Source organism: Dasypus novemcinctus, chromosome 4 (genome assembly GCF_030445035.2).
Source record: "Dasypus novemcinctus isolate mDasNov1 chromosome 4, mDasNov1.1.hap2, whole genome shotgun sequence".
In the NCBI taxonomy this organism is placed as follows: Eukaryota; Metazoa; Chordata; class Mammalia; order Cingulata; family Dasypodidae; genus Dasypus; species Dasypus novemcinctus.
This window is the reverse complement of record NC_080676.1, coordinates 81,120,889-81,148,878: the sequence shown is the minus strand read 5'-3', so window position 1 is coordinate 81,148,878 and position 27,990 is coordinate 81,120,889. Positions and strand designations below refer to the sequence as shown.

At 42.4% G+C, this 27,990-nt stretch overlaps 1 protein-coding gene and 1 long non-coding RNA gene across 4 annotated transcripts in view; one reads left to right on the top strand and one right to left on the bottom strand.

Moving 5' to 3' along the window:
* The window catches only part of LOC139438887 (uncharacterized), a 31,159-nt gene extending 13,670 nt beyond the window's left edge, over nucleotides 1-17,489 (top strand). The window contains exons 4-5 of the long non-coding RNA XR_011648667.1: nucleotides 58-11,566; nucleotides 17,110-17,489. This is a non-coding gene — a long non-coding RNA (uncharacterized lncRNA). The remainder of the gene's footprint in view (nucleotides 1-57; nucleotides 11,567-17,109) is intronic.
* POPDC2 (popeye domain cAMP effector 2) lies at nucleotides 3,969-27,921 on the bottom strand. Of its 3 annotated transcripts, none has more exons than XM_004480775.5 (4): nucleotides 26,953-27,921; nucleotides 20,182-20,290; nucleotides 13,754-14,168; nucleotides 3,969-9,584 (listed from the first exon to the last, which is right to left on the bottom strand). In XM_004480775.5, exons 1-4 carry the CDS (start codon nucleotides 27,441-27,443, stop codon nucleotides 9,499-9,501), a joined length of 1,101 nt encoding a protein of 366 aa, XP_004480832.2. In that variant the 5' UTR covers nucleotides 27,444-27,921; the 3' UTR covers nucleotides 3,969-9,498. The 3 variants fall into 3 exon arrangements, with proteins under 3 accessions (XP_004480832.2, XP_004480830.2, XP_004480831.2); XM_004480774.5 differs by having other exon boundaries at nucleotides 9,494-9,584; nucleotides 13,612-14,168; nucleotides 26,953-27,920; XM_004480773.5 differs by having other exon boundaries at nucleotides 3,969-14,168; nucleotides 26,953-27,920.
* Nucleotides 27,922-27,990: the final 69 nt, after the last annotated feature.

Genomic DNA, 27,990 nt, shown 5'->3' with positions numbered 1-27,990 from the left:
AGATACTGAGCAAGTCCTAGGCTCCGCCTACTGAAGTGAAGCAATTGTATATTTTAGTCAGTTTGCAGGCCTATGCTGTGCAGACGAGGACACTCTCAGGAAGAAAAAGTGAAATAAAATCCTGTGACCTCCAGGGAAATTTTTGCGTGGGAGACACCTGTCGATATATGAATTCAAGGCCAACAATTAGAAGTGAAACTGCTGACAGCACTGTTTACACTTCTTCAGATTTGTGCCTGAGGTTTGAGGAAACCAAGATGTCAAGGATATAAAGGGTAACTGTGTGTGTGTGGGGGGAGGGGGGTATATGCAAATTCTATACTTCCTGCACAATGTTTCTGTAAACCTACAACTGCTCTAATAAATAATATTTTAAAAAGACAATAAAGGAAAGATGGCAAAGAACCTGTGAGATATAATTGACACCCCTCCCCAGACAATTCTTCTCCCCAGGATCTGTCACTGGTTTCAGCCTCTCTATTCCCATTGCCATCACCTAGTTCCAAACTTTGACACCTCATTGTCCCACAAATCTTTTCACTTGCCTCTTAACTGGTCTCCCACCTTTGTTCTCTATTCAAATATGTCAGAACATGAATATTTGTTAAATACCTATACTCTGTTATACTCATGGTTGTCATTGGACACAATCTCCCCTCAGCCCTGTTCTGAGCACATCATTTACTGTTCACTTTCCATTGCCTATCAATTAGAGTCCCCAAAGTCATTGATTCTTGTCTCCAGGCATGTCTTATACTTTCCAGCTACAAGGCACGTCTTGTACTTGCCATTTTCTCTCACCTAGATTGCTTCTGCCTTTCCAAACTCTCTGTGTCCTTTAAGGTACAGCTTTAGGTCAACTTGCCCATGAACACTTCCTAATCCCAGTGGTAGGAAATGAGCTTATCTCTGCTGAACTTCTTTAGCTTTCAGTTTCAACCACTCATGTAATGTTTTTCACAACTGACTGTCTTGCTGTCATGTCAGCTTGTTGTCTTGCTCGTCTTCTTTAGGAGGCACAAGGAACTGAACCAGGGACCTCCCATGTGGTAGGTGGGTGCCTAGCTGCTTGAGCCACACCTGCTTCCCCAGGCTATCTTTTGAAGATAGAGTTAACAGGACTTATGGAAAGACTTCATGGTTTTGGATGTGAGTAACTGAGTGAAGAATAGGATAGAGGTAAGGAATAGGTAAGAATAGATAAGAATAGGACAGGAGGTAAGGGGAGTGAGGTGGAAATCAAGAGTTATGTTTCAGTTTAAAGATAAAGAGCCCTACTAGACATAGTTGGAATTTGGCAAGGGAGGTAAGTATCTTGGCTAATAAAGCACTGTAAGCATCTTTCCTGATTTCCTCTTTTATGGAATTCCTTGCCAATATTAGTGGCATTATAATGAATAAAACACATGCAAATAAAGAATAAATCAAAGAATAAAAAAGATCCATACTAGACATCCAAGAGGACAAGATGAGTAGGCAGTAGCTGTTGGATATTAAGTAATATGATCTGGAACTCAGGGAAGAGGTCAGCTAGAGATTTATATTTGGGAATTGATTATCATCTATAAGAGTTCTCAAAATGTGGTCCTTAGACCTGTAATACCAGCACCACTGGGGAAAATGTTAGGGAAATTCTCAGGCCTCACTCCAGGCTGATTGAGTCATAAATTCTTGGGCTTAGGGTCCAACACTCTGTTTTAACAATCCTTCAAAATGGTTCTGCTACAATTTGAGAACCAGTGCTTTTGAAGGCACTTAAAGCCATAAGTTCACCTAAGTAGTATAAAGAGAGAAGAGAAGAAAGGAGAAGAGGAGATAAGAGAAAAAGTCTGAGGACTGAGCCCTTGAATATTCCAACATTTAGAGGTCAGGAAAAGAAGGAGAAGGGACCAAAAAGAATAGCCAATAAATGAAAACAAGCAGAACACAATGTCCTGAAATCCAAAACAGAAAGTGTATCAAAAAGGAAATAGAGATCAATAAAAATATCTAGAATAAAACATGAAGAGAAAATACAGAGAACAGAAAACATATAGACAAGCACATAAAAAATATATGGACACAATAAAGAGGTCCATCATACATGTTCTTGAAGTCCTACAAAGAGAGGAGAAAGAGAATAAGGCAGAGAAATATTTAAAGTGGTAATGACAAATAACTTTTCTAAACTTATGAAAAACATCAAGCTAGAGATTCAAGAAGCAGTACAAATCCCAAACAAGGTTAATCTGAAGAAAACTACACCTAGGTATACCATAGTAAAACTGCTAAAACTTAAAGACAGAGATATTTTTAGAAAGTAGCCATAGGGAGAAAGGCACATTATCTTCAAAAGTACAATAATAATATTTACTGCTGACTGTTCATAAAATAATGGAATTCAAAAGAAAATGGGGAAACGGACTTGGCCCAGTGGTTAGGGCATCAGTCTACCACATGGGAGGTCTGCGGTTCAAACCCCGGGCCTCCTTGACCCATATGGAGCTGGCCCATGCACAGTGCTGATGCGTGTAAGGAGTGCCCTGCCACGCAGGGGTGTCCCCTGTGTAGGGGAGCCCCATGCGCAAGGAGTGCGCCTCATAAGGAGATCCACCCAGTGCAAAAGAAAGTGCAGCCTGCCTAAGAATAGCACCACCCACACAGAGAGCTGACACAACAAGATGACGCAACAAAAAGAAACACAGATTCCCGTGCTGCTGACAACAACAGAAGCGAACCAAGAAACAAGATGCAGCAAATAGACACAGAACAGACAAGCAAGGTGAGGGTGGGGTGGGGGGAAGAGGGGAATAAATAAATAAATAAATCTTTAAAAAATAAAAAAAAAATAAAAGTTACACAGTTTAAAAAAAAGAAAGAAAGAAAATGGAACACTCTCAAAGTCTAAAAAAAAAATCTGCCAACTTAGAATTCTATATCCAGTAAAAATATCCTTTAAAATTAAAGGCAAAATAAAACTAGTTCCTGGCAAACAAAATTTAAGAAATTTTTCCATCACCACACCATCAGTAAAGGAAGTTTTTCAGGCAGAGGAAAAATAATAGATGAGAACATGGAGAGGCATGGAACAAATAGACATCAAAAGGGTTAATATATGGGTAAATCATTAAATGACTACTAACTGCAAAAAACAAAAATAATGTCTAGAGGAATTTAAAATATATGTAGATTACAATACAAGACAATAAAAAAAAGTACATGACAGACATAGCACAAAAGACAGAGGTGGGGCTAGAATATTCTTTTTTTTAAAGATTTATTTTATTTACTTCTCTCCCCTTCCCCCCACCCCCCAGTTGTCTGTTCTCTGTGTCCATTTGCTGCGTGTTCTTATTTGTCCGCTCCTGTTGTCAGTGGCACAGGAATCTGTGTTTCTTTTTGTTGTGTCATCTTGTTGTGTCAGCTCTGTGTGTGTGTGGCACCATACCTGGGCAGGCTGAACTTTCTTTCACGCTGGGTGGCTCTCCTTACAGGGCGCATTCCTTGCATATGGGGCTCCCCTATGTGAGGGACAACCCTGCGTGGCATAGCACTCTTTGCGCGCATCAGCACTGTGCATGGTCCAGCTCCACATGGGTCAAGGAGGCCAGGGTTTAAACTGCAGACCTCCCATGTGGTAGACAGACACCCTACCACTGGGCCAAGTCCACTTCCCTGGAATATTCTAATATCCTTGCATTGTTTAGGAAGTGGTAGAAGTATAAATTTATATGAAATTTTAATACGTCAAGGATGCAGAATGTAATATTTAGGGCAACCACTAAAAGAATAATAAATTACAAGCTAATAACCACAAAGAAACTAAATAACCAAAAGTATTATTAAAGATAAAGTTAAAAGATTGCTAAAGATAAATTATGCATTTCATAATTATAAAAGGATAGGTTCACCAGAAAGGATTGTAATTCTAAGTTTGTATGCAACTAACCATAGCTTTGAAATAAATAAGGCAAAAATTGACCAAACTATAAGGATAAATAGATGAATCTATATTCATGATGCATGATTTTTAACATACTTCTTTCAGTATGTGATAGAAGCAGATTTTTTTAAAAACACAAAGATTTGCACAGCATCATTATTAACTTCTCTAGTTAACATGTATAGAACACCAGTCCTAACAACTTCAGATATTCTTTGAAGGGCGCAGTGAATATTTACCAAAATTAACCATATCCTGGACCAAAGAGCAATTATCAACAAATTTCAGAGGATTACAATTATACAGAGCATACTCTCTGACCAAAGTGGAATTAAGCTAGAAATAAATAACAACATGAGTCCTAGAAAATGTCCAAATGTTTGGAAATTTTAAAGATACACTTCAAAATAACCTGTGAGTCAAAGAAGAAACCATAGTGGAAATGATAAGATATTTTGAAAACCAAATATGCCCAAACTTGTGGAGTTCAGCTACAGCTGTGCCCAGAGGAAAATGTATAACCTTAAATACATTATATTTAAAGAGAAGCAAAACTGAAAGTAAGTTATCTAAGCACACATCTCAAGAAAGAAAAAGAAAATAATAAAGATAAAAACAAGTTTGAAATAGAAAACAAATATACAACAGGGAGAATCAACGAAGTCTGAAGTTGATATTTTGAAAATTAATATAATTGATAAACTTCTAGCATGACTAAGCGAAAGGAAGAAAGGCACAAATTACCAATATTAGGAATATAAGAAATCATCAGTACAGATCCCACAGAATTATAATAGGGTAATGGTGCTATTGTCAGCACACTTATGCCAATATTTTTGAACAGGTTAATAAAATGTACAAATTCCTAGAAAAACACAACTTTCCAAAACTAACCCAATAAGAAATAGAACATTTGAGTAATCCTATACCTATTAAAGAAATTGAATACATATTTTTAGCCATTATGGTGAAAACTTCAGACCCTATCATATGACTTCATTTGTGAATTCTACAAAATATTTAAGAAGAATAACATCAATGTTACATAATCTCTTCCATATTTCCCAATTGCTTTTATAAAGCATGCATATTCTTGATAACAAAATCTATCCTAAAAAAAAAAAGTTTTGCAAAGCAAGTCAATGACAAGGAAAATAAATCATAAAGTGGGGTTTGTTCCAGATATGCAAATTTGTTTTAATATTCATGTATGTTAACATAATGCACAACACTAACAAAATGAAGGAGAAACATAACCTCAATAGATGTGGAGAAATCATTGGATAAATGTCAGTACTCATTCACGATTAGAAAGAAAATTTCTTTGCAAATTAGAAATGGAAAAGAACTTCCTTAATTTGATAGGGGTATTATAAATACTAACAGCACACATTATACTTAATGGTGAAATATTGGAAACATTTTCCTTGAGGTCAGGTATAAGAGAAGGATGTTCTCTATCACCCCTTCTGTTCATCCTAGTACTGGAGGTCCTACACAGTGTAACAAGTCACCAAAAGAAGTAGAAGAAGGAAAAAGAGAAGTGGGGGCAGGTATAAATGAAAGGAAGAAACAAAGCTCTCATTATTCATAGATGACATAATTGTACCTATGGAAAATCCTATAGACTCTATGGATTAATGATTAGAATTAGTAAGTGAACTTACCAAGAGCACTGGTTAACAGTTTAAGATACAAAATCAATTTTATTTATAGATATTGCCAGTAAACAACTAGAAAGTTAAAAAATATAAATGGTAGCATTTATAAGAGTATCAAATTAATCAAATATCTAGAAATAAATCTAACAAAAGTGGTGCAAGGACATCTATACACAAACTACAAAACACTACTGAGAGAAAAGAAAGAAGACTACAATAAATCATGCTATACCATGTTCATGGATTGAAAACTCAGTATAATAAAGAGATCAGTTCTTTCTCAATTTGATCTGTAATGTCATTGCAATTCTAATAAAAATCCCAGCAGGGATTATTTTTTGTGTGGAAATTGATAAGCTGATTCCAAAATTTATATGGACAAACAAAGGAAAGGGCCAAGAATAACCAAGACTTGAAAAAGAACAAAGGTTGATGACTACCAGATATCAAGACTTATTATAAAGCTACAATAATTAATGCGGTATTGGCAAAGAATAGGAAAATAGACCAATGAAACAGAATAGAAAAGGATCCAGAAATAGATATGCACATATATGGACAACTGATTTATGCCAAGGGGGACACTGAACAGTAGTGGGAATAGGATAATCATCTCAATTAAGTAATGCTAAGTCAATTGGAATTCCAAGTGGAAAATAATTAATCTTGACCCTTATTTCATACCTGTAGCAGTTTAATATCATTGATGAATTCCAAAAAGAAATATTGGATTATGCTTGTAATCTGATCTGTACCTGGGCATGACTGAGGTATCATTAGGATGTTGAGTCCTCACCCCTTGCTGGGTGGGGGCTCACAGACAAAAGGCATGGCAAAGAACAGAGTTGAGGAATTCAGGAAGCCTGAACCCTCGCAGATGTCGGCAGCCATCTTGCTCCAAATAGACTTTGGTGAGGGAAGTAACTTATGCTTTATGGCCTGGTATCTGTAAGCTCCTACCCCAAATAAATACCCTTTATAAAAACCAACCGATTTCTGATATTTTGCATCAGCACCCCTTTGGCTGACTAATACCACCATACACTAAAATCAAACCTAGTTTGATTTTATATCTAGCTATAAAGAGTAAAACACCAAGAAGTAACATAGGAGACTGTCTTCAGAGAAGGAAAAGATTTCTTAAACATGGCATAGAAAGCACTAATCATAAAGGAAAGGTAAATTACTACACTGAAATTAAAAACTTTTGTTCATTAAAGGACATCATTTAGAGAGAAAAAAAGAAAAGCTACAAAGTGAGGCAATATATTTGGATACATATAACCAACAAAGGACTTTTAAGTTGAATATTTAAAGAATTCCTTTACATCAATAATTTTAAAAAGGCATACAAATAAATAGAGAAATGGACAAGTTTAGAGTAGACACTTCACAATAGAGGATATCCATGTGTCAAATAAAAATATGAAAAGGTACTCAACCTTATTATTCATGAGGGAAGTGAAAAATTAAAACCACAGTGGTACACTGCTACATACACCCAAATGACATGGGCGGTGGGGGGGGGGTGGGAAAAGGGTAATGGCAACTATTGGTGTAGATGAGAAGAAACTAGAACTCTCATATACTGTAGTGGAAATGTAAATTCGTACAGTTACTTAGGAAAACTGTTTGGCAAAAATACTTGAAAATATTTGCTATATTTGAGCATATAGATATCAATGCCTAGGCAATTTCACTCCTAAGTATGTACCAAGAAATGTATACATATGTGTACCAAAAGATACATACAAGAATGTTCATAGCACCTCTATTCACAATCGCCCTAATCTAAAAACTACCCACATGCCCATCAGCAATAGAATGGATCAATACATTGTGGTATATTCATACAACAGAGTACAATAGAGCAACAAAAATGAACAAACTATTGCTACACACAATGATAAGAACGCACCTTACAAACATAATATTGAGCAAAAACAGCCAGGCTAAAAAAAAGTACCCAACGTATGACACTGTTTGTATTAAGTTCAAAACCAGCCAAAACTAATCTATGGGGTAAAAACAATGATAATGGTGGCAATTGTGGAGAAAGGGGAATGGCTGGGGGTGGGGGGGATGAGGGGGATTTCAGTAAGGTTCTACTTCTCGAGCAGAGTGGAGGGTACCATGAATGTGCTCATCATATATATAAGAGTTATACTTTTTGCACTCTCCTGTATATTTATTTCAATATGTTTATCATTTTTAAAATCCAAAGCAACCTTATTGCAGGTAAATGCAAGATTTCCATTAGATGTTCTGAAATGTTGCAAACTGCTCAAGGATTCATCCTAGAATCTTTTAGTGCTTTTCAGAGTATGGGAATGCATGATCTGAGATGCATACACGGTCATCCAATTAAAAATTCTCTCATAGGCTAGGGGTTTCTCTCTCTAGTCTCTTTTAGCACAACTCCCCAGTCCTACAGAACTTCTATTCTCTTAGGCTCCTTTTACTGCACACTTTCAGATGACACAGAAACTCTCTGTGACTTTAGCAAGCAGCTCCCCGCTCCACCTCCCACCTTCCAGGAAACCAGCCGCAGATATATTCACAGTGACCAAAATGAACCATGATTTTAAAACATGGCTGTAAATCATTTGACACTTTTCCATCAGAAGTGGAATCTATGTCTGACCCCTTACCTTGAACCTGGAAGGACATTTGTGACTATCTTAACAAAAGGAATGTGGCAGAAGTGATGCTGTGTGTCTTCAGAGGCAAGTTTGGGAAAGGTTGGGCAGCTTCTGTTGATCCCTCTTGGGACACTCATTTCAAGGGCCTTCAGCACCAGGTGAGAAGTACATTTACCCTGAGGCCACCATGTGGAGAGTAGAGCGAGGGAGGAGAGAGGAGAGAGAGGCAGAGAGAAAGACAGAGAGAGGGAGAGAGAGAGATCCAAGGATCCCTGGAGGTACCAGCCCTCAGCTTTTTTGAGTCTTCCCAGACCGAGCCCCAAACCTGTGAGTGAAGAAGTCTTTGAGATGCCTCTAGCCCCAGCCACTATCTGACCATAACAGCATGAGAAACCCTAGGTGACAACTGCCTAGCTGAGTCTGGTCAACCCCTGATTCATTAGCAAAATAAATTATTGTTACTATTTTAAGTCACTGCTTTGGTATGATTTCTACACAGCAATAGATAACTGGAACCTATGTTGAAGTGTTTCATGGGGGGAGGGGACGGGACAGAAGGGACAGGAGAGTATATTAAATTTATAAATCCACTTAAAGTGTTTAAGGAATTTGATTAACTAAGTTTGTAAAAATTCCCCTTTAAAACTATTGTTTAACATTAGATTCATAAATAGAACAAGAGATTTGTCAGTTGAACTTCAAAGCTCAAGAGAAAACTAGGTTTTGACATTTCCACTTCTATAAATTGGATTTTAATTGAGGAAAGAAAAAAAAGAACCACCATTAGATCTTGGGCAGCTGACTCCATTGATCCTTTCAGATATTTCAATACAACTACCTAGGGAAAAGAAATGAATAATTTATTAAGTGCATACTAGGTGCCAAGCCATGTGCTAGATGCCTTACCTAAATCAACTCATTTAATCCTCATGACAATCCTGAGAGATGGGTTTTATGATTCTCACTTTACAAATGAGGCTTAGAGTCTATGTAACTTGCCCAAGATCATGCAGCTATTAAAGGATGGAATCTGTGCTTTTGGTACTTTGGGTTGCCTTTTCCTGAAGGAAGACTCTTGAGAGCAAGTTTTTAAAAGTTCTTCAGCACCCTGTGATGTAGCTGCAGTGCTGGCGTCTTCCATGCCCTCACCGATCCTGCCCATGAGCCTTCTAGCGGGTGAGAAGAGGTGTGTGCGTCCACGGGACCTTCCTGCGAATATTCACATGGGCAGGGAGCTACATGGGCCACTGAGGATAGGAGCACCCATTCACCCTTAAAGTTCAGGGGTGTGGGTTGGAGCCAAAGGTGCCTGTGCCTTGGACATAACTTGAGAGTAGCCCTGGAGAGGAGGTCTAGAAGCTGTGGGAAGAAAAAGAGTAAGGATTTTAGGACTGTGGCTCAGAATATCTTGCTTGATTTCACATGGAGACATTAATGGTTCTTTTTCCTGTGGGAAAGATGCTGTTTAATAGCGCTGATAGCTATCAAAGCACTTGGCAGTCACTTCTGGAGGAAACACCTTGAATATAGTTTGATCTGTTTCCTCTTGAACCAATAAAGGAATCCAGACTAAGGTACAGCCATCTCTCAGGGGCTGAGGAGCTATCAGAGGTTTTCTTTAGGCTTCCACCTTTTGGGCTGCTCCTTTGGTTATCAGGAGACTGTACCAGTTACTACCTACTCCAGAAAGGCAGACTGGGTAAAATAAGAGAGAAAACCGTGTATCTCTGACCAAAAAAGAGACAGTGCTAAGCAATTATATATACAACAGAATTTTTAAATACCCTATACATTTATATGTTCAACTAGTGCTTTACAACTTACAAACTGCTATTACATATTTTATCTGTTACTTCTCAGAGCAACCTGGTAAGGCAGATCTGCTCTGTGGATGAGGAAACTGCTCTTGATGGTGGTGAAGTGGTAGGATCTCAGCACCACGGAGTTAGAAGGCATCTTAATCGTCCAAGGAGCTCATCACCTTTATACTATCCCTGAGAAGATTTCCTCTGGTCCCTGGCTGAACTTTTCCAATAATGAGTAACCCACTACCCTATGAGGCAATTCATTATTAATACTGAGCTGAAAACTTTTACCTTGTAACTCTCAACTTTTAATTCACTTTCTGCCCTCAAGAACTATATACTCAATTTAGTCAAATTCTAATTCCCCTTCTTTTAAAAATTTGAACATTTTACCTTTACCCGTCTCTTGCAGATTAAACATCTTCAATTCTTTCAACAGTTTCTCATGTGATTACCTAGCACAGTGCCTGAAACAGCCAGTAGATACTGAATAAATATTTGTTGAACTGGCTCTCAGGCCCTTGGTATTTTGTCCTGGCCCAGGGCTCCTTCCGTGATAATAATTGACCTCCATATTGTAATCTCTGGGCACCTCAGAGATGCATTTCTGAAAGATAAGTCCTTTGTTCATTTAGCAAGTATGTCCTGAGCATCACCTATGAGTGAAACACCAAATGGAACAGTGTGGAGTATGTCCACACAATCAAATTGAAAAAGGGCCTAGCTCAAAGACCCTGTGTTAATATATTATCCAGCAGCAATGCTTTGCCTGTTAAGAGAAGTAGCACCTATTTGCACTTCAATTTTGGGCACCACTAGAATTTTTTAAAAAATGTATTCTCTTCAAAAAAGAGCTTCAGTGGCAGCTCTATTTTTAGTAGATCTTAAATTAGATTGGTCTGAATGACAAGTACTGGTATCAGTGTGATGAAGTTGTGCCATTCTTGATGCAGAATTCAGCCAGTTTCATGCCTCTTCTGTAAGTGCTGGTGTTGAGTATCAATGAGTTTAAAATTTTGGTAATTGAAAGCCAGAGAAGAGATGGTGAATTGTGCCCTACTTTTTAAAGGAAATTATAGTAGATTTCTACCAATCACAAGGAAATGTATGCTTATCCAAGACTTTAATATTCTTAGAAGGAGGTGGATGGCAGAATAAGTCAAAACAAACATACAAAAACCCAATTCCAAAAATAGATCTCAGTTTTAAATTTTCCTATCATCACAGACTAAGTGAAAAACTGTCTGAAATTTGGCCAATTATCATGTTTTATCATGTTTTCCAGTTCTGAAAACTCGGTGGTTTAGAATGTAAAGACTATATATTTTTTCCTTTCTCTCTATTAAACAAACTCTTTATATTGCAAATACCAGTAACCTAGAAAATAAGTAATATTAACAGTGTTTTGTTTTGAGTTTCAGGAAAGGTTGGGATTGGAAAGAGCCATTTCATATGACAGCAATCAGGGTTGAGGATGTTGGAGACTGAATTGTGACCTTCCTGCACACAGAACAACACCTATACTCTTATCACATGGTAGGTAGTGAATTCCGAATTCTTCACAGGTCGAGCAGGACTCCCTACCCACTAGGGAGGGCACAGCTCCAATTCATCAAGAAGTCTTGGTGAAATATATCAGAGAGTTCTTACTGACAGACACTTGGGCCACATGTCAGATGTCCTGGGCTTGTGTCTCTTGTATTGCTGACTGACTGCTGCTTCTTCTTCCCGTGAAAAACTCCTTCTTTGTATCTCACATAACTGGCTGGCTGGAGGCCAGCAGGTCCAAATCCCTCAAACGAGGAAATTGAGGTTGAAAGAAGTTATATGATTTGCAAAAAGTCATATAGTTGCTTAGTAGCAGAGCCAGACACAGAAGCCACGACTTGCTGTCTGCCTCCTAACGTTTGGAAAACTCATGTGTGAAATGTGTAGCCATCTAACATTGGGAATTTTCATACATTCACTTGAATGGTTTTCTTTATGGACAGAGGAAATACATGGATCTCGGAAGAATTATTTTTTAAAATGAGTAAGATGGGGGTATAAGGTCGTTTAGGTAGAAGCCTAAAGCAAGGCAGGAAAGTTGATGAAAAAGAAAATAAGGTAATAGGAGAGATAAAAATGTGAACAATAAAGTGGAAGAGAACAGGGAGGACAAATGGAGAGGGGGCAATGAACTGAGAGGAAGGAAATAGACACTTAGGAGCAATAAACTCAGGCAACCAAGAACCGTGCAAAAGGCAGAAAGAAGAGAAAAGAGTAGAAAAATATGATGAACAACATGAGAAAATAGAACTGCTGTGACTTGATAAAAAAGTACGGGTAGGTAGGCCTGTTGAATACAGAGGGATGGTAGGATGTAATGCCTGGATGGGAGGTATACAAGTTGGAGAGCCAACCAGTCCAGTGGGAAAGGGTTGATGAAAGTGGCTGCCTGTTGGGTGCTCAACCCTTGGAATCACCCCAGAACAAGCTCAACTCAGGTTCTAGGAATACTGGTACCACTGGAGATTATAAATTCCCTATCTATGAAACTGAATCTATAACTTCTCATAATATTATTCATCTCTCTTTTTTCGTAATTTATATAGCTTATTTCAAAATATACAAATACCTACTCATTCCCCTCCTGTTCCCTGGAAGCCTTCCTTACCGGGCTAGTTTCTCAAAAATTTGTCAGTGCTTCCCAAAGAACAGTGAGTCTCTGAAGGGTCTCCTCAGTTAGAAATGCCTTCCCAATAGGAAACACTGGGATTTTCCTCAGGAAAATCCAGGCCTCTACCATGATTGGGTGGAGTCCCAGAGGAAAATGTCACAGCATTATGAGAGCAGCCAGGGGGAACATGAAAACAATTTCCCAGAACTACCACCTACAGTCTTTCTTGTATACTCTTCTGAGCGCTGAGGGAAATTCTGCATGTACCATTAGGCCATTCCATCCCCCATAGGTGTGGCTTGCTGGGAAAAGCCAGACCTCAGTATACCTACCCAATCAGAGTGACATTTAGTCAGAGTGGTATCCAGTTCTCTGCATGAAAAATCAACATATTCTTCACTGGGGGAGAGGAAAGCAAGGCGGGGACATTTTCTTCTCAGGAATTATTTATTAGCCTGTAATCACAAGCCTTTTTGAAATATGCAGTTTTAATAGAGATGCCTACCCAGTCCAGGTTAAATAACGACTGCTTTCCAGGACTGACTCTATGCCAGGAAGACAATCCAAATGGAATTAGCACTATGCCAGGCTTTTTGTCTCCTTTTGAATGCATGCTACAATGAAAATCACTTTGAGCCTGGTTGTGGCCTTAGCTATTAGCACAACCTTGCAAACAATGAACAACCTACCTGCCTGCTCAAAATGTCAACTAGCCCACTTTTCAAAATACACTATTAATAAGGAGTTAAAAACCCCTTTATACCTTGCATGTACCCCAAGTGAGTTGCTATCTGAAAGGCTGGGTTAACATCAGTTTCCAGGAGTCCTCTGAGAGGTGAGGCTCCACAAAATGGAGTTTTGCTCTTAACAAGCTAAATTAAGGCCAGCTATTGACAGGCTCAGCTGCAATCTGAGTACTTACACAGGATCCTGAGCCCGGCGGCTGTGCCCACGTTAGCTCTCCCCTCACCTCATGTACTCCCCATCACTCCTATAATCCATAAATGATTCTGATCCTGACACCTCCTCAAAATCCTCCAGCACCAGACTGGTGGAGTCCTCACCCAGGACACCGCTGTCGGGCCTAGACATCCTGGCCCGGCGGGAAGCAGGTGCAGGGGGATTGGGGACAGCTGACGATGAGGGAGAGTGAGGGCGTGTTTGCTGGACAGATGTGGGCGTGGCCTGAGGAGAGGACACGGCTGGCTCCCGGACTTGCTCATCGTCCTTCTCAGACTCTGGCCCTGTATCTGGAGCAGCAGGACCCAGGATGTGGTAGAGGCTGGGGAGGCGGATGTCGAAGCGCAGCCTGAACTTAGCAAAGAGCTTGTCATTGAGAGCATAGAGCTTTTCTGAAATGTCATAGCCTAGGAGAACCGAAAAGAGACGGGAGATGTATCGCTCTTTGTCCAGAAGAAGGTGGAGACTTTTCCGGGGCCAGGAAATGTAGCTACATGTGGTCTCGGCAGTCAGAGTGACCTGAGAGAGATGGGGAGAAGAGAGTGAGCGCTGAAACTAAAAAGTTCGTCCATGTTGAGCACAGAGAACCATACAATTACTTGTGGTTACTTGGTAAATGGCTTCACTTTTGTTGAAGAAGTGAACAATTTCTACTTATGTGCACTGATATGGTGACTGTCGTGTAATAGAAGCCCTAGAGCCAGCCATTCAGCCCCTGTGTCGTCTCCTGCTGGAGCCTCAGCTTCCACCCATCTCCTCAGCAATTGCCTTCTATGGCTCCATGGCTGACACCACTAATGGCTACAGAAGATTATGAGTCTGTTGGGACTTCGAGAGAGAGGAGGGAGGCCTGCCCATGTTCTGAAAAGAAGACAAAATGCTGATGACAGTCCATTTTAATAAAGAAAGATAATATATTGAGTAAGGATATGAGTAGTTAGAAAGAAGTTGTTAATCGGCTTCTGACTAGCTATGCCAAGCTGCATTCAGCAGACAGGGTACTGGCCTGGGATTCAGGCCCATGACGTTGTTATTGATATGGCCACTCAGGTAACCTAAAGGATCTGAAAACTAAGGTCGGGGAAAGGGCACAGAGGAAAAGAAACTCTTCAGAGCAGAAAGTCAAGGGGCACCCCATCCCCCATTCATTCATTCATCTAGGAACATGCCCATGTTGCAAAGCTAAATTACACTTCTTGGGTAAATAGGCAATAACAAGTACTCAGCACACAGTAGGTGCTTGATACATCCTTGTTAAAAGAATGAAGGGGTGGTAAAGTTAGGGTTAAAATGGAAACATGCTTAGGATAGTAAAGAAAAAGGGTATAGAATCCCAAGATTGTATATAATCTGATTGCATGTGATACTTTAAAAGGGAGAAGGTCAGCAGGGTTCATGATGTAGATTTGTGGATGGAGATGTTGGAAATGATGATGACAACAATAATCACAGAAGCTAATATTCACTGAGAGGTGCCCAGTATCAGGCACTGAGTTCGGTACTTTATGTGGATTATCTAATTAAAGGTAGGGTTGACTTTCCAACATTCCTTCAGGTCATAGATTAATTCTTTTAATTCCTGCATTGCTTACCAGCTCTCCATTACCTCCCCTCTTCTCCCTCCCCCTCTCCTCCATTTCCTTTATCCATTTCCTCAGCCTTCCTCCACTAATAATCAGCACTGCTGTCTGGGCCCTAAATTACATCAAAGCCACAAACTGGTTTCAAATTCCAGTTTTTACCACTTTACCAGCTGTGTGACATCAGACTAATTACTCTGAGCACGTTGCCTCATAAGAAAGAATTCTGCAATTAATACTCACAATCCGTCCGTTACTAACAGTTTGAGAAGTTGTCCCAACCTGCCATAGCCTGGATGTACCTTATGTGTATTTACTAACAATTGCCAAACAGCATACTGCACACAAATTGGGTATGTGTAAGTAAAAGTTAATATGGATTTAAACAACATACTTAAAGCAGGATGCAAAGACCATTGACAATCTTATGTACATACTGTTGCCTTCTCCATTTTAAAATAAAACAAAACAAAACAACAAAAACCCATTTTCCTTCACCTCACTTCCCTGGCTAGCTACTACTCCATTAGTATGCTCCCCTTTTTAGCAAAACTCCATGTAAAATTGTCTATACTTGCTACCTCCAATTCCACTCCTCTAATTCTCTTTTAAGTCAATAAGACTTTGCTTCTAGTGATCTGCAAATGCTGTTGCTGTTAAGGTCACCAGTGACCTCTACATTGTGGAGTCCAGTGGCCAAATTTTCACAGCATTCAAATCTGCTGATCTGTCCCTCCTCTTTGATACCACTTTTTCTGAACTTGGTTCCCAGGATGCCACTTGCTCCTGGACTTCCTCCCATCTCCAGAGTGTGCTTTCTCAGATTCCTTTGCTGTTGCTACTTCTGTCCGACTGCTGAATGCTAGAGTATTGCATGGCTCAGCTCTTGAGTCCCTTTTCTGCCCACACTCACTAGGTGATCTCATCCAATCCAATGGCTTTAAGTATCATTTGTAGGTCAACAATTCCCACATTTATATCTTTAGTCCATTCACCCCTCCTAAATTCCAGACTCCACTTAAACGTCCATAGATAGCTCAAAACTGAGTATCCCCCAAACCAGCTCTTCCTATAGCCTTTCTTATCTGACCTGACAGGCGCTCTATTTCCAGCTGCTCAGCTCAAACACCTTAGAGTCATCCTTGATCCTCTACTCCTCTCACACACTACATCCAATCTAGAAGGAAATCCTTTTGGCTCTATCTAGAAAATATATGCCCTGCCCTTACATGATCTGGCCTCTCTGACTCCCTCTCCTGCTATTCTCTCCCTTCCTTCCCTTTGTTCCAGGCCTCCTTTCTGTACTTTAAACACATCAGCCCTCCCCCACCTCAGGGCCTTTGCACTGGCTCTTCCCTCTACCCAATATGCTTTTCCTCCAGAGAGGCAAGAGTTCAAAATGTCACCTATTTCAGGCCTTTGTTCAAATGTCACCTTCTCAACAAGGACTTCCATGACCACTCTATTTAAAATTGCAACCATATTTCCCTTACCTTAGTCTATTTATGCTAGCCAGCTGTTATTTCCCTCTAACATTTTAAATAATTTACTTATTCATTATGTCTATAGAATGTACATTGCATAAGGAAAGGGACTTTCATCTGTCTGTTCATTGATGTATCACACAAACATTTAATGGTATCTGCTATACAATAAGTGCTCAATGTATTCATTCACTGAAGTGAATGAATGTATCAAGTGAAGACTAACAATCTTATCTGCTGCAAAACAATCAAATGTTACTTTCTCATATCCTGCATAAAACCCTTCCCCAAAGCTCTTCAGAAAATCTGCTTCATAACTGGTTCCCACATAATTGTGCAAATGTTTGTGATAAAATTTTGACAAGTATCTTGCTTTTTCTTTAATACTCACTTCAGGGAAACGGACTTTGGCCCAGTGGTTAGGGCGTCCGTCTACCACATGGGAGGCCCACGGTTCAAGCCCCGGGCCTCCTTGACCCGTGTGGAGCTGGCCCATGCGCAGTGCTGATGCGCGCAAGGAGTGCCGCGCCACGCAGGGGTGTCCCCCGCGTAGGGGAGCCCCACGCGCAAGGAGTGCACCCATAAGGAGAGCCTAAGGAGAGCCGCCCAGTGCGAAGGAGGGAGCAGCCTGCCGAGGAATGGCGCCGCCCACACTTCCCGTGCTGCTGACGACAACAGAAGCGGACAAAGAAACAAGACGCAGCAAAAAGACACAGAAAACAGACAACCGGGGGACGGGAGGGGAATTAAATAAATAAAAATAAATAAATCTTTAAAAAAAAATACTCACTTCAGAGGTTGATTGACTGGATTAAATGATATTTTTATTTTATTTATTTCTCTCCCCTCCCCCCACCCCGGTTGTCTGTTCTCTGTTTCTGTTTGCTGCGTCTTCTTTGTCTGCTTCTGTTGTTGTCAGCAGCATGGGAATCTGTGTTTCTTTTTGTTGTGTCATCTTGTTGTGTCAGTTCTCAGTATGTGCCGCACCATTCCTGGGCAGGCTGCACTTTCTTTGGCGCTGGGTGGCTCTCCTTACAGGGCGCACTCCTTGCGCGTGGGGCTCCCCTACACGGGGTACACCCCTGCTGGCAGGGCACTCCTTGCGCTCATCAGCACTGCGCATGGGCCAGCTGCACACGGGTCAAGGAGGCCTGGGGTTTGAACCGCGGACCTCCCATGTGGTAGACGGGCGCCCTAACCACTGGGCCAAGTCTGCTGCCTGGATTAAATGAGATAACATATAAATTGGCCTTGGGTTCCGTGAGGTACAATGCAAACAGAAGAAATAATGATGCCTTCTGTGTGATACGTTCTATGCTGTGTTCTAGATGAATAATGATAGTGTCACAGTGCTCGACCATCAATAAATTCTTTTTTAATCAAATTAGAGATGACAAAATGTTGATTATTTTGTTAAGCACAATGTGAATTTGAATCCAGGCATTCACTGTAGATTATTCTCACAGTAAACAAAGACTATGTATGTGCCAAGGGCAAGTACAGGATGAACTATAACTAGGGACAGCACTTGACATTTGCAAAGAGGAGATGGGACTTCACACAGCCAATGGCAAACGTGTGGCTCTCACTGCTCCCAAAGGAGGCGCACACTAAAAATATAAACAGGAGGCGTGCGTTCGTTCTTACGTTCCAGGCTGAGAGGCCATCTGGGGTTAGAGCCCTTCCTGTTGAGCATAACTTAGGGGAGGACACCCAGCTTATCTACCACCTGTTTCTTGGTGTCCGTGTCAGAAATAGGGTGCTGGTCTGGCTAGCGCAGGGCCTGCCTCAGCCCTGCTAGAGGTGCCTATGGCCCTGCGGGAGTGTCCAAAGGAGACTGCTGGGCTGGTTAGAGAGGAGGCGTGGTGGGGAGGAGGGATATTACATGAAGGGGTCTGTGGCCTGGCAATGGGACAGGATGGCCTCTCAGCTCTGTCCTCACAGAGCCAAGAGTCGGGGGGGGGTGGAAGCAGGCCCAGCCAGGGGCACGGCCAGCATGTGTCTATTCCAGGGTTGGCTCATGCCAGCTTGAGGGACTCCCTGATAGAAATGGCAGGAGACACATGGACTCCAGGACCCACAAACTATCTGAGCAGGGGGGTCTGTATAAGTGTTTATAGTGTGTATGTATGAAGTTTAGTCTTCTGGTGCCTCCTGACATTATCAAAAAGTACAGAGACAGTAGCTACAGACAACCTGACTTTGCCACTTTCTAGTTGTAGGGCGTTGGGCAAATCACTTGGTTTTGAGCCTGTTTTCTTATCTGTTAAATGAAGTAATATAGAGTGTGTATATATATTACCCATAGGGTTGTTGTGAGAATAAATGAGGCACTATAACACCTCGTGCCTGCCGCCTGCTAGTCATTCATAAAGAACTACAAAGAAGGTAACCAAAGTCTGAAAGGTTGGCAGAGAGGAGAGACGGTACCAAGCAGCCAGGCCCCCACCTCAGAGGGTGTTGCCTGCGTGTGTGTGAATGACCCCTGGAGAGCTTGGAGACATCAGCTGCCACTGCCAAGCCAGTTCAGCAAACCTTTACTGAACATGTGAACTCCAATTGTGCTCCAGGCACTGTTCTCTGGAGATGGCGGGTAGACAGAGCCCAGAGTCTGTCTTCAAAAAGTTCACCACGCGCTGGGAAGTGGTTGAGGCTCAACTGATAGAGCATCCACCTACCATAAGGGAGGTCTGGGTTCGGTACCCAGGGCCTCCTGACCTGTGTAGGGAGCTGGCCCACGTGCAGAGCTGCCACGTGCAAGGAGTGTTGTGCCAAGCAGGGGTTTCCCCCGCATAGGGGTGCCCCACGTGAAAGGAGTGTGCCCCACAAGGAAAGCTGCCCCATGCGGGGGGCGGGGTAGGTTCACCACATGGAAGATAGAAAGAAAACCTGATCCCTGGAACAGAGAGCAGTATGTATTACTAGCCAGCATAAGTTAAAGGATAAAAAGGCACGCAAACAGGAACAATACACTGTGAGGGTAGAAGCTGGTGAGGTCAATCTGGGCAGGCTTCACATAGGAAGTGAGAAGCTATAACCTAGTCTAGGAGGGGAAATGTAAATCAGACAGAGGGGACAGTAGTGGCCAAGGCATGGTGTTGCAAAAACAATGCATTATGTTCAGGGAAAGTGCTAGTGCTTTAACGTGGCTGATCTGAGCAAAAATGTGAGGGTGGGAGGGCATGGGCATGTGGCTGGAGACTACAAAAGGTCTTAAGTTACCCCCTAAGGAGCATGGTTTTATCTTGTGATCACTGAGATCTTCTGGAAGGGTCAGGGGTCAGCACCTGCCTACCCTGCTCCAACTCTGCTGGAGCCCAGACACTCTCCCTAAAGGAATGTTCCCGCAGCCGGCATCATACTGGCAGTGGTTCAAAGGACAGATGTGAGAGGAGAAAGACAGACATGGGGAAATTGCTAGGTTACAGTGGGACAGGCAGGTGGTCCTGCCATGGGGAACCCTGTTACCTGGAACACCCCCTCCTCAGAGGGCTGCAGCGATTCCCACTCGGGCGAGTCCATGAACTGGTATGGAAAGATGTAGTGCAGAAACTGCCCATCCTGGCTCACACGAACCCTGGCAAAGTGAGAGAAGAGACTGTGTGGGAAAAGAGGAAGAGCTGCCAGACCCCCTTCACTGAGGGTAGTATGAATATTCCAACACACTGACCTTACCTAAAACACAGTAAAACCAAAGCAGGAGTAGCCTGGGTACTGAATGGAAGTAGTTTAGATTTAGTAGGAAGTCATCAAGAGTTCCTGAGGCCTCACTTTTCTTCTCTTTACCAGTAGTTCTCGATTCCAGGCTGCATGGGGGAGCTTTTAAAAAATACCTAAGCCTGGGTCTCATCCAACAGCAATTAAACAAAAATTGCTCTAGGTGCATCTGGAGATCATTAGTTTTAATTCTCCCTAAGTGATCCTAACGTAGAGCCAGGATGGAGAGCCACTGCTGTAGAACTCCACTGTTCACTAGCCACATTTGGCTATTTAAATTTCTTTTACTTTAATTAAAATGGAATAAAATTAAAAATTCAGGTCCTCAGTTGCACAAGTGCTCAATAGACACATGTGGCTAGTGGCTATGACATTGGACAGCATAGATACAGAACATTTCCATCATCACAGAAAGTTCTACAGGATGCCACAGCTCTAGAGGTTCAGCCTGGGGCAACTTCCCCACCTTACCTCTTTCTCAGTTAGCTACATGAAGATCATGCTTTACACATCACATGCTTACACTGTATCCCACAGTGTTCCACGGATCCCTTTGCCAGTCAGGTGAAAACCATGGGTCCCTTACTAAGTCCACACTATACTGTGTATTATTTAATAAATATATCACACCTGCACCAACATGTTCCCACAATAATAATTTTTTTTTGAATTTTCAATTCAAGCTCACAGACCCCTGCTTAAGAATCCCTGCTCTAGCCACTGGCTTTGACGGAAGGGAGGAAGTTCACTATGTGCCAGACTCTGTGCTAGACACTTTATAAGTGTTATTTAATCTTTACCATAACTCAAGTTAGATTATGCTTCTTTATATTTTACATCTAAGGAAAATAATGCTCAGAAAAGTTGAGCGACTAGCTTAACTTTCCACAGCTATCATGTGGCACAACCAAGATTCTGCTTGGCAGAAAAAATCAGGGTACTTATGACAGCATGCTGCTGCCCTATTATTGGAGCTTTTGGTAGGTAGTAGAGTAGCTACTCCTAACATTGCCCCTCCCCTCCCCTCTCTAGCCACAGAGTGATGACAATAACACCTGTCTTTAGACAATGAGAGCCCATGCACCCTGTCCAGCTGATGGTCTTCTGGTGAATGCCTAACCCAAGTGTCTGTTTTTCCTTTGGGAGGCACCGGAATCAAACCCAGGACCTCCCATGTGGGAGGCAGGCACTCATCTGCTTGAGCCGCATTGCTCCCTGTTCATTTGTTTTTGCTTATTGTCTCCTCATTGTCTTGTTCGGTGTTTTTGCTCATTGTCTGCTTGTTGTTTGTCTTCTTTAAGAGGCACTGGGAACCAGGACCTCCCAAGTGGGGGTGGACACTCAACTGCTTGAGCCACATCTACTCCCAAAACCTTGGTTTTTAAAATCATGCAATTTAGATTCTGAAAAAATATATACCCCAAAATGCCATAGAGGACAGAGACCTGAAATCACATAAAATGCCCTAGTAGGACATAGTCTTGTCTCTTGTCCTACCTGAGACTCAGATGCATCCCTTTTGTTGGTGAGAAACCCTTTTATGCTTTTTAGTAAAGACATTTTTTTTTTGGCTTCAGCTAGCTAGAGTGGGTTTCCATGGCTGCACCCAGGAATCCTAACTACTAATTTGTTTTAATTTTATAAATATTATTATTCAACACAACCAACAGGATAAACTGTTGTTCTTGACTTGCTCATATTCATAGGCTTGGTTTTAAAAGTCAGGGTTTAAAAAAGCCACTAATGCTGCTTGCTATCTTTGTATTCTTGTGTGGCTGCGACCTGGTAGCGTGCTACAACCCCTGTGCAAGGAAGGCAGAATGATTCTGTCAGCACATGCCAGATTGGATGGCATGCCACTGACGATGCCTAGGGGGAGGGCGCAGTGAGTGCATTCCAGATGTGACTGCTGTTTCCAGAAGATGATTAGAATACAGAATGGACTTTTCGCTCTTTTTCCCAGAAAACTCAGCAGGTTTCAGGTTCAATCTACCTGCTAAAGTGAGTTATATCAGGCAAGCAAGTGCCTCTATCAGGCAAAAGAGACAGATAAAAAAGATCTCTAAGGTACACCTTGTCCATCTGGAGAGGGCTATCTATTCCATTATTTCTGGAGCTTTGTTTGCTAAATAAACATGCATGAAGCATGTCCTGTGTTCCTGGACATCTAGGAAAGCAGGCATGGTATAGTCTGGTCCCTGCCTTTGAGGATTTTACAATTTAGTGGAAGTCACAGGCATATAAATAACAGCAGCAAGTCAATGTGATAAATGCTTTTGTAGAACAGGCATGTAGAAGAGGTAGAAATATTAATTCTATCTTCAGGTGGCAGAGTTCTCAAAGAAGATATTTGAGCTGAGTTTTGAAAGATGAATAGGATATTGAGAAGTGGATAAGGGAGGGGATAGAAAAGGAAGTTGAAAATCCAGTGGCAGACTATTTTCCAATATCTGCTTTGCCCCTTCTTCCATAGCACATAGCTAAACCTATGGTTCCCTACCTCCTTTGCAGTGAGGTATAGCCATATTACCAAGTTCAAGACAATGAGACATTTTCACTCCTGAGTCTTGCGCTTAATGATTCTAGGTATATATGTGTGTTTACAAAATGCCAAAGACCATCAACAATTAATAACCTAAAGATGAAAGACAGAAGGGGATCTAGGTCTCAAATCTAGTCAAGGAAGTAGAGAGTTACCCCACAGCCTCTGGTGGCAGAAACATACTTGCTTCTTAAAGACCAGGTAATAATACAGACTGCCAGGAGAACTTCCCTGAGTAATGAAAAGATACAAGTGAAAATGAAGTGCCATGTTGCCTGACCTGAGGGTCTCCACTTAATATGTCCCCTCTTGCTGGATTACTCTTCCCCATCCTTACCTTAAACTCAGGTCTCAGTTTAAACATCCCTTCTCCCAGGAAGTCTCATCTAACCTCCCAGAAAAGTTGGATCTACAGGTGACACTCTCATTGCATGTTGCATTTCTCCTTGGAAATACTATGTCCATTATTAATCACTATGGCAACTCTTAGTTATTGACTTTCTTGATAGATTGTAAGCCATGAGTGCAGGCACTATTTTTCATATTTAACACTGTATCCCTAGTTTCTAGCATGGCAGTCTTAAAAAATATTTGTGTTGGGAAGCGGATTTGGCTCAACAGATAGAGTGCCCACTTACCATGTGGGAGGTCCAGGGTTCAAACACAGGGCCTCCTGACCTGTGTGATGAGCTGGCCCACGCACAGTGCTGATGTGCACAAGGAGTGCCGTGCCACGCAGGGGTGTCCCCCATGTAGGGGAGCCCCACACGCAAGGAGTGAGCCCCACACGCAAGGAGTGTGCCCCATAAGGAGAGTCGCCCAGTGCAAAAAAAGTGCAGCCTGCCCAGGAGTGGCACTGTACACACAGAGAGCTGACACAGCAAGATGATGCAATAACAAAAAAGAGACACTTCCTGGTGCTGCTGACAAGAATATAAGGGGACACAGAGAACACACAGCGAATGGATACAGAGAGAAGACAACTGGGGGTGGGGAGTGGGGGGGCAGGGATAGGGAGAGAAATAAATAAAAAATAAATCTTAAAAAAAAAAATATTTGGGAAGTGGACTTGGCCCAGTGGTTAGGACATCCGTCTACCACATGGGAGGTCCATAGTTCAAACCCTGGGCCTCCTTGGCCTGTGTGGAGCTGGTCCACACGCAGTGCTGATGCGTGCAAGGAATGCCCTGCCATGCAGGGGTGTCCCTGTGTAGGGGAGCCCCATGTGCAAGGAGTGCGCCCCATAAGGAGAGCTGCCCAGCATGAAAGAAAGTGCAGCCTGCCCAAGAATGGTGCCGCACACACGGAGAGCTGACACAACAAGATGACGCAACAAAAAAAAGAAACACAGATTCCTGTGCCGCTGACAACAGCAGAAGCGGACAAAGAAGAACACGCAGCAAATAGACACAGAGAACAGACAAACTGGGGGTGGGGGGTGGGGGGTGGGGGGAGGGGAGAAGGGGAGAGGGAAAGAAAAAAAAAGACCATGAAGGGAAATATAAAAAATTTTTTAAAAAATTTGTGGAAGGAAAGAAGGGAGGGAGTGGGGAAAGGGCTCCCTTGGGAATACCAAAACCTCAAGGAAAGCCTTCTCTAAGAGAGACAACAGGAGAGAAGAAAGCTGCTGCAGCATGGATCAGATCTTCCCGTCATCCTGTCCGCTCCTCAGGCAAGGAATTTGACCACCCAAGGAAATATCTTAGAGTGTGAGTAAAAGTAATGAGTCAGCAAGTCATTTAAATTGGTATACCATGTCCTTTATCATTTGAATCTCTTCCTTCTTGATCTCTTGGCGACAGGTAATTTCCTCCTAAGCAGCAGGCTTAGACAGCTGGTTGCCAGCCCAGGAGCCTGCACATATGGGAGTCTGTGCTTTGAATTTTACATGAGAGAAACTCTCCAGCAATAAGCAGAGCTTAACAGGATGGTAGACTTTGAGCAAGTCACTTCGGCTAAGTCTTGAACAGAACTGCCTTATTAAAATAAACAACAAAAAAAGACTTCTGAGGTTTGAGTCAAAGGACTCCAGATGAGCTTATTTATGAGACAGGGGAGGCCTGCACAAGGGGCTCTCACTTCCTGGCACAGAGTTTTTATTCTGCTGCTTTAAGGTGTTTGGTATTTCACTGTAACCAGCCCAAGGCTGGTGGATTCTCTTTTTAAGGTAGAACCAGATCATCTACTAGAAGCCTCTTCCCCCATTTCCAGCTTAGCAAAGCCGAGTCAGGATGGCTACAAAAAGGTAACAAAACAAGAGCAGTAACACAAACTTTAACCCAAACCATGGCAAGCAAGGAGGAGAAAAACATCATAATGGCCTAGTTTCTGACTTAAGGTTTTGAGACTACTAAGGAAAGCCATATTGAGAGTGCAAGTTCCCCTCTCACCTTCACAATGAAGATGTCTTACACAAGTTCATGGTAAATCCATCATATAAAGGATACCTGAGTCACACAATAGTCATAATATGCTGACGGCAAATGAGTATCACACAGAGGAATGGGTACTTCTCCCACCAGTCTCAATTCCCTACTTCGAACAGAAGAGCTATGAGGTGCAAGTAACATCATGAATTTCATGCATGAGCAAGTTCCCTCAGTTGTCTTTATTTCAAGCATGGAAATTTAAATAGCAAACATTTAGGCAAGAGTCATAACGACCTTTGTGTTTGTATTTACACATATTCATTTACAAACAATTGTATTTGTTTACATGAAAATGTTCACTCATAAATATAATGAAGTATCTTCCTCTGAAACCTGATAGCTCACTCTGACTCCAAATAAAATGAAACCATACATAAAAAGCATTTGGGAATCTGCACATTAATACATAATTTCTTATTATTACTATCAGTAGTATTGTGCTACCACCATCATCAACATCATCAAATTCTTCTGTTCTTTTCCACTGTGTAGATGGCAGTTTTAACTGGTTTCATTATTTTTCTTCAAATCCTTCTGATTATTATCTAATATTTTCTACTACATTTTCTTGGTCTCAATAAAGAGAAAACAAAGTAGAGCTGGGGGAAAACGTAGAGCACAAAGCCTTTGAAATGCTTTGCTTGCTTTTCACAGTTCCGGCTCAAGTATACACAGGGTAAAAGTTATTGTCTGATGCTCTGGCCCATACACTGAACCATTAGGGCAATGTTTAGAAAAACCCATATTTCCCTAAAAAGTGTGTAGCACAGGGCCCTGTGGTTTTTGTTCAGAAGGCATCAGCCAATGGTCAATACTTACCATCCAGGCTGATTCAGCACACTAATACTGATAAAGTCCATTTCTACCTTGTCTGACTGTTGGCCTTCTTCAAAGGAGTACAGCCATGACCACCTTACCCTTACTGTCTGCCCCTCAGATTACTAGCAGCTGACTTCTTGGTCAGCAAGAATCTCATTGTAAAAACCAGGGATAGAAAAAGAGGTTCAGGGATATTCCTTCTTCATCCCTGACTGTACGCAGAATGGCTACCCATACAGAGTCTACACAGGCTACCCCCAAAACAAATGGTTAGGGGAAACCCCGTCTGTTTCTGGCTTGTTCCCTGCACATAGTTGGCACTTGGCAAATATTTGTTGAATGTGCATGGAAGGAACAAATTAGTCTATTTGAAATGTTTGGTATTCCAGAAGCACTCCCCTAAAGGCTTATAGAGATAGGCAAAGCACACTGGCGTGTGTTTGCTCATTTCAGGCCAGGGCTCAAGAAACACCCACCCCACACCTCCCAGCAGCAAGTACAAACGCAATTTTTCTTACCAACCAAGAAGGTGCCTTGTGATCTGGTTTCCTCTTGGAAAATGCTAAGAAAGAGGAAGCAAACCTGCACTTAGAAAAATCCATTTTGGTCTGTTTGACTCACCACATCCTTCCTTCTCTCGGTTGAAAGGGACATGAAACGGAAAGGGACATGTTGGGAAATGTGAAGAGGTGGCTGGGAAAAGAAATGCTGGGCAATGACGGGGCAGCTTACCGGCCAGAGAGCAGCAGGGACAGGCGGTTGATGGGTGTCTCACCCTCCACAGCATAGGTCTGCTCAGTGACCAGAGTCAAGACCTGCTCTTCGCAGCAGCGAACAATCTCCTTGTAGGTCTGCAGGGGTACCTGCAGGGGCAGGCACAGTGTCTTGTAGAGGAGATCGAACTCCTTGGGGAGAGTGCCCTCACGCAGGCGGAATACCAGGTATGCCAGCTGAAGCAGGCAGGCCATTGCCAGCAGGAAGCTCCAGAGGATGACGTCCAGGCCGCAGGCATCGAACCAGCCCCACAGCACGTGGCACAGGTAGCCGGTGCTCAGGAAGCCAAAGAGGTAGAAGCATCCATACACCCCGCTGCCCCCCATGAAGCCCAGGAGCAGGAAGCAGTTGGCCAGGTGGTAGACAGCCCCTTCTAGATCCTGCCTCCAGCCAACACACACCGGCCCCTGCCAGAGGAACTGGCCCACCGTGCTGTGGTTGGTGCTCATCTTCAGGGTGCCTCAAAGCCTCACTGGGCTCTAAAACTGTCCCCCCATAGGAAACTTAGAAAATGGATTTATCTGCCCTCCCAGGCGTCTTCTCACCTCCGGCTTCTCGCCACCAGCTCCACCTTTCCTGGGAGGAAGGCTTCAAGCAGCTTTGGGAATGAATGGCCGAACATAGCACACATCTCTCAGAGAATTAAAAAGCTTCCCCCTCCTACCCACTTTCTCTCTGTCTCTCTCCCTCCCTCCCTCCCTCAGCAAGGCTCTGGCTCTCCCGACAGAGCTCTCTGGCAGGCTTCCTTGGCTCCAGGTTTCCTAGAATGGTCTTCAAACTTGGCTCTTAGCAGAAAACCTGAATTTTCCGGTGGAAAAAGGTAGACTGTGGGACTAAAAACTTCAGGAGAGTGGGATGAAGTGGCCACATCTTGCTGTCTCTTGTCCCCGTGCGGAATGAGGAGAGCCCAGCGCTGGAGGCACACTTGTGTTCCATTTGGAATGCATTTCTCTTGGCACCGGAAGGAAGGGTCACCCCAGATGGATACCATGTTTG

Coding starts and splice junctions, on each gene's coding strand:
- POPDC2 (XM_004480773.5), bottom strand. CDS start 27,443: ATGAGCACCAACCACAGCACGGTGGGCCAGTTCCTCTGGCAGGGGCCG. Junction 20,291..26,952: donor TCCCTGCTGCTCTCTGGCCG/GTAAGCTGCCCC, acceptor TCACTTTGCCAG/GGTTCGTGTGAGCCAGGATG. Junction 14,169..20,181: donor CTGAGGAGGGGGTGTTCCAG/GTAACAGGGTTC, acceptor CATCTCTCTCAG/GTCACTCTGACTGCCGAGAC.